Consider the following 6,182-nt stretch of genomic DNA (forward strand, 5'->3'; position numbering starts at 1 on the left):
AGAATTAGGGCGGTGGGGGCAACGGGTGGGTCCCTCAGCAACCGTCAGCTCCTGGCATCGCACTTTGCTGACCCTGAATTTGGGGGGTGCTCCCAGAGGATCCCTGGATCCCCCCAGTTCTTCCAGGCTGATTTAAGGCAAAGAAAACCAGGACAGGCAGGATCAGCCCCTCCCTGGCGTGGGGCGATGCCATGTGGGGCAGCACGGGCGCTGGCAGAGGAGCTCAGGCAGGGGGTGCAGGCACTTTGCACCCCCCGATGCTGAGCCTGGTGGGTGATGCCCCTGCGGACAGGAGAGTGGCTGAATCCCTCGCACCCCGCTCCATGTGCCGCAGGGCAGGGGGTGGCATTTACACCTCCCCTGGGCTGCCAGCGCTGCGCTCGCCATGGCAACCATCTCCATCGCTCTGGTTGCCATGGCCACCCATCCCCAAAATGCCGCACACAAGCGGGGGGCACACGCGTGACCCCAGCAGCGACGTCGATCCCAGCCCCACGCTGGCACCCGAGTCCTGCCTGACCCATGGCACCAGGGGCTGGGGGGCACGTGGAGCCCCCAGCTCGCGGCGTGGGATTCCTGCCCGGTCACCGTCTGCCTCTGGGATGACTCAGGGGGGGATTAGTGGGATTTGCCGGAGTGGGAACATCGCAGCCGCGGGCTCACCATGTAGGGGGCACAGGGGGGCGAGGGGCCAACTGGGGCCGAGCAGCACTGGGACCACAACTGCCCATCACCTCCAGCTCCTGAGCTGAGCCCCGAGCCAGCGCGAGCGGTTGAAGGGAACGGAGGGCTGAGGGGGCTCCGCTGTGGGACGGGGGTGATTCCTGGCCATGGAGCTCTCATTTGCCCTTGGCTCCCTGTGATCCTGGTGTGTGCTTGTTTGCCAGGGACACAGAGACCCAGGTTGGTGCCAAGACCCAAAGTGTTCCGAGCCAGGGTGCTGAGAGCCAGAGTTGTGGGGGGCAGGGGTGGTGAGAGCTGGGATCCGAGAAGCCTGGGATGTGGGGAACCCGGAATTCTGGAGACTAGGCATGTCAGAGCCCTGGGCTGTCAGACACATTGGAGACCTGGGATGTTGAGACACATAATTTCTGGGATGTAAGAAACCTGGGATGTGGAAAACCCGGATGTTGAGGTTGTTGAAGAGCCATGATATGGAGATCCGGCATGTGCAGACCAGAGATTCTGGAGAGCTGGGCTGTCAAGACATGGGATGCTGGAGGGTGGGATGTGGAGAGCTGAGATGTAGGAGACCAAGGATGTGAGATATCCAGGATAAGGAGACTCAAGGTGTGAAGACTTGGGATATTAAACCCAGGATGCTGAGCCCTGGGTTGCTCACCCCAGGCTGTTGAGCAGGGCTCGGTGGCCGTCCCACTGGCCACGCTGGCCCTCGCATCTCTATCCCAGTGTCCTGGTCCAGCCCTGCCGGAGCAGAGAGCCGGTGCTCATGGTGCAGTTTCCACCCAGCACAGTGGCACCGGTGCCACGGCTCCCAGGGCACAGACACAGCGCATGGCGACAAGTTTCTTTCACCACTCTTTATTCTGGCTGTTTCTGCCGGTTCATTTATTGAAGGCACTCGGTGAGTGGGCGAGTACAAAATAAACAATAAAAAGGGTCTGTGAGCGGGTAGGGTGCAGGATGAGGGGCGACGGTGGCTTCTCCTCCTCCTCACTGCCGCCTACTTCTTGGCTTGGCTCTCGACGGTGACGGGGATGGTGATCTCGGCGGACTGGATGGCCGGCTTGGGCAGAGGTGCCTCCACCGTCAGCATCCCATCCGGAGAGAGTGAGGAGCGCACGGCCGTGGCTTCAACGCCGGGAGGGAGGCTGCGTGGGGAGAAGGGGGTCAGGGCTGCGGCACCCATCGCTGCGCCCCAGCGGGTGCATGGCTGTGGCCGCAGAGAGAGGCTCAGCCCCGATGGGTACGCTTGGACTCAATGATCTCAAAGGTCTTTTCCAACCTAGTGATTTTATAAGGCTATGATTCTATGAAATTGCCGCCTCCCCCCACTCCCAGTCCAGGTGATTCGCATCTCCAGTTTGGCCAGTGGCATCCCCAGTTTGGCCAGTGGGCACTGGAGGGGATAGCTGTGTGGGCAAAGGTCCCCAAAGACACTGGAGGTGCTGCCAGGATCCCATCTCCACCCCTCCCTGGTACTCACGTGTATTTTCGGGTGAAGCACCTGGAGATGAAGCCGTGCTCATCCTGCTTCTCCTCGTGTTTGCCTGGAACGAAAAGAAACCCAGGGATAGTTGGGAGGGGCTGATCCTGCCTGTCCTGGTTTTTCTTTGCCTTAAATCAGCCTGGAGGAACTGGGGGGACCCAGGGGCCCTCTGAGAGCACCCCCCATATTCAAAGGGAACAAAGTGCGATGCCAGGAGCTGACGGTGGCTGCGGGACACACCCGCTGCCCCCACCACCCTCCATTCCGGCTCCCCAGCACCCTGCCCTGGGGCTGCACCCGAATCCCACCGTCCGGGACCTCGCTGGGGCTGGCTCCGAGCTGTGGCGCCTGGGCTTCGTCACAGCCGCCCAGGCTGAGCTGCAAGGGTGCTGCAGGGGGACACGGGGCTGGGGGGAGACATGGGGCTCATGACCCCCCAAGACCCTTCGGTTGTTTGCAGCTGGAGGGTCCCTCCCTGCATCCCAACTGGACCAGCAGCAAGGGGTCAATATATGAGTCTGGGGGGGGTATATCTGCACCCCTGTATATCTGTATATCTGTAACATCTGTAACATGAATGTACCCCAAAACTGCGCTCCCACTGCTAGACCTTCCTCTCGCCTTGATTTTTCCCTTCCCTTTCCCTCTCCTCTCCTCCATCTCCTTCTTCTGCCTTTCCTTCCTTTGTTTCCCATCACTTATTCTGCTCTGTTTTACCTTTCCACCCTTTTCCCACCCGGCAAGCGCCGGGATGGCCACCCCAGCCAGACACTGGGGGGGGTCCCCACAGCCCCCTCCGCAGCACCCACCCGTTATCTCCACGATGTTGTCCTTGGTTTTGACCACTAGCTCTTCGGGTGCAAAGTGGTTGACGTCCAAGGTGACCTTCCAGCTGTCGGCGGTCTGGCGGATCTCGGAGATGCCGCTGCTGAGCTGGCGGCTCAGCGCCTGCCCGTACGGCATCAGTGCACTTTCCCGAGGGAGGAGGCGGAAATATCCCGGCCAAGCGCTACCGCTGGGCCACTTGTACCAATCCTCTGGGATGTGGGGCATCCCGAAGGACTGGTCGAAGAGGCGGCTGCCATGGTACCAGTCGCGGAAGGGGTCCCAGCTGGGGCTGCGCAGGAAGGTGAAGGGGACGCGGCGCTCGGCCATGGTGCGCGGAGCTGCTGCGGGGCGGCCGGCGGCGCTTATGAAGGGGCCCGGTGGTTATTTTTAGCTGGGCAGCTCAGCTGGCTATTAATGGAAATCACGGCAGGGCCCGGGGAAGGGACGAGAAACTTTTGCTGGGGCTGTGGCGGCTGCGCAGCGGCGCGGGGACGGGGCTGGCAGCGCCCTGGGCCCCCCCTGCCAGGGCTGTCTCCCAGCGCTGCAGGAGGTTTGGCTCGTTGAGGGTGATGGATGGCCCTTGGAGCTGCTCCCAGCCGCATCGCTTCCCGTAAAACCATCCCAGGGATGCGCGGAGAGGGGCTGGGGTTGGGCCAGAGCCTCGCAAGGGAGGATGAGTCAGTGCGGGAGCCGCTGCGTCACCCACCGGCCAGAACCTTCTGGAGACCCCGCGCTCGGCATCACGTGGGGCTGATGGGGGCCCAGTGGGACCAGTAAGGGCTGGTGGGAGCTCGCAGGACCTGGTGGGAATCATGGAGTCCAGTAGGGGCTGAGAGAACCCTCTGGGGTCGCGTGGCCCCTTCCCTTTGCCCTCACGCCCAAACCTGTGTCTCCAGTGACACTCAGGAAAAGGTCCCTATCTGGGGCCGAATCCCGGGCTCCCGATTGCAGGGAAGAGCTGTTTTCCCAGCCCGGTGAGCCCAGCAGTGGGTGCCAGCACCCCCCAGCCCCTGCCAGCCCCCCTGGTGTGGGGCAGAGCCCAGCGCTGTCTCTGGAACCACACGGGGGAAAGGGCTGAAGGCGACAGAGCATCCAGGGAATTGGGGGGGCTGAGGAGCTGCAGGGACTGCAGAGGTGAGGGGATGGATGTGGGAAATGGAGGTGTGCAGCGAGGGAGGAGAGGCAAGGAGAGGTGCAAGGGAAGGGGAAAGATGGATGGATGCAGGCAGGGATGGGAGGGATGCAGAGGGGGATGCAGGGAAGGATGCAGGGAGGGCTGGGAGGGATGCAGGGAAGGATGCTGAAAATGATGCAGGGAGGGATGCAGGTAGGGATGCAGGGAAGAATGAAGGGAGGGATGGAAGGAAGGATGCTGGGAAAGATGGGAGGGATGGGGGCGTTGCAGGCAAATGGGAGGGATGCAGAGAAGGATGCAGGGAGCCAGGAGGGCTGCAGGGAGTGAGGAAGGATGCCCCCCCTTCCCCAGCAGCGGGGCCTCCATGGAGGGTTTCCCGCAGCCTGCAGCAGGATGCTCTGGGGAATCACAGGAGCGGTGCCCAGCACGCAGCCAGGGGCCGATACACCGAGGAGGAGAGAAGAGGAGAGAGAAGGGTGGGGCTGGAAACAGAGGGCAGGGGAAGAGGAGGATGGGTGATGGGTCTACAAGAGCTGGACAAGACCAAGCCTGCGCAGAGGGAGGTCAACCCTGCTGCGAAGAAACAGCTCTGTGCCCAGCAGAGTCATTTACAATATATACTGTATATTTTATTATAATTGAACCAGCTCACTGACTCTACAGCTGTACTCACAACCCAGAAAAAGAGAGAGCGCACGCGCGAGAGGAAAATACTGAAGTATTTCTACAGAGTATTTGTTCCAGTTGGCTCCCTCCGCGGCAGGAGACAGAGGCTGTAAAAGAGGAAGACTGGACATTTTCCCTGATGTGCTGGCTTGTCCGTGCCGGCGCTGCAGCCGGGTCTCAGGCTTTCGGGAGCTGCACTGGCAAAACAGCCCCTCGCTGGTGGCTTGAGTTGGGCTGCTCTCAGGGGACCCCTTTATCCCCTCCAGCAGGGTGTCGGTGCTCCCGCTGCCCGAGCTTCCCCGAGGGCGAGGGGGCGCAGGGGCTGCCCCGACAATGGCTGGAGGGCTGGGGTGGTTTTCAGAGCGCTTTGCTCAGGGGTTCGTAGGGATTCAGGAGTACTTGTGCCCTTCTCCTCCCCAGGCTTGGGGGTCTGGGACCCTTTGTCTCCTCCTGCCACGGACATGTCCACAGCTGCCGCCCTGCCCAGGGCTGGCACGTGGGGACAAGTGGAGCCATGGAGCCAGCACGTCCCCTCCTTACCTGTTCACCACATCGCTAACGGCCCCGCTTGCCAGCAGCGACCGGTGGCTCTGTCGGCGGAGCAGGGGGAGACTGGGATCCCCAAGGGCTGGGGAACCCTCAGCCTGGCTCCTCGATGGTTGGGTTTGGGAGACGACCTTGTCTGCTCACGCCTCTGCCCTCCTGGGACCTCCGGGTCATGAGGTCGCCCGCTAACAAGGCTGTCGCATCACCAGCCGACCTGGAGTCCAAAGGATCCTCCGATCCCAGTTGGCTGATAACCAGCGCCGAGCGGGACTGCCAAAGCCTGGCTTTTGGCGCGGGGCAGCGGGTTAATCCCACGCTGGAGGCTCAGCCCCATGGTCCTGCTCCAGCCGGCCGGAAAGCGCGGAGCCCGCGGGGATTAAACGCCAACAGCCCTGCAGGGCGTCCTCGGTGCCCGGGGGAGTTGGTTTTGGAAAATCAGCAAAGTCCTGCAGAAGTGGGGCTGCCGGCGGAGCCGCAGATCCTCCCACCTCTCGTTCCGTGATCAAGGTTAAAAAGCTGCTGCTTGGCCCCAGCGCAGGGGCTGCAAGCCCAAAGGTGGGGACAACTTGCCAAGGACAGAGGATGGCAGACCCTGGGGTAGAGAATACTCAGCCCAGCCCTCAGTCTCGCAGCTCCCTCCTTCCTGGGGGTGACAGCTCGGTTCCCCCAAAACTGGGTGGGATGGATGTGTGCCAGGGCCGGCGCCGGAGCTGGGATGAGCAGCATTAATCCACAGGGGTGCCCATCACCCTACACCTCCCCGCTTGGGAAAAGGTTTGTGGGGTGTTGCTGGGTTTTGTTCATCCATGGCTCGGCGTGTGCTTGGGTCCGGGAGGG

General features: G+C 62.1%; 1 protein-coding gene across 1 annotated transcript; it reads right to left on the bottom strand.

Moving 5' to 3' along the window:
• Window positions 1-1,526: 1,526 nt before the first annotated feature.
• On the bottom strand, window positions 1,527-3,450 carry HSPB1 (heat shock protein family B (small) member 1). Its single transcript, XM_009560237.2, has 3 exons — window positions 2,980-3,450; window positions 2,168-2,231; window positions 1,527-1,832 (listed from the first exon to the last, which is right to left on the bottom strand). The coding sequence occupies exons 1-3, from the start codon at window positions 3,323-3,325 to the stop codon at window positions 1,685-1,687; spliced, it is 558 nt and encodes a 185-aa protein (XP_009558532.1). The 5' UTR covers window positions 3,326-3,450; the 3' UTR covers window positions 1,527-1,684.
• Window positions 3,451-6,182: the final 2,732 nt, after the last annotated feature.

This window comes from Cuculus canorus, chromosome 20 (genome assembly GCF_017976375.1).
Source record: "Cuculus canorus isolate bCucCan1 chromosome 20, bCucCan1.pri, whole genome shotgun sequence".
Taxonomy (NCBI): Eukaryota; Metazoa; Chordata; class Aves; order Cuculiformes; family Cuculidae; genus Cuculus; species Cuculus canorus.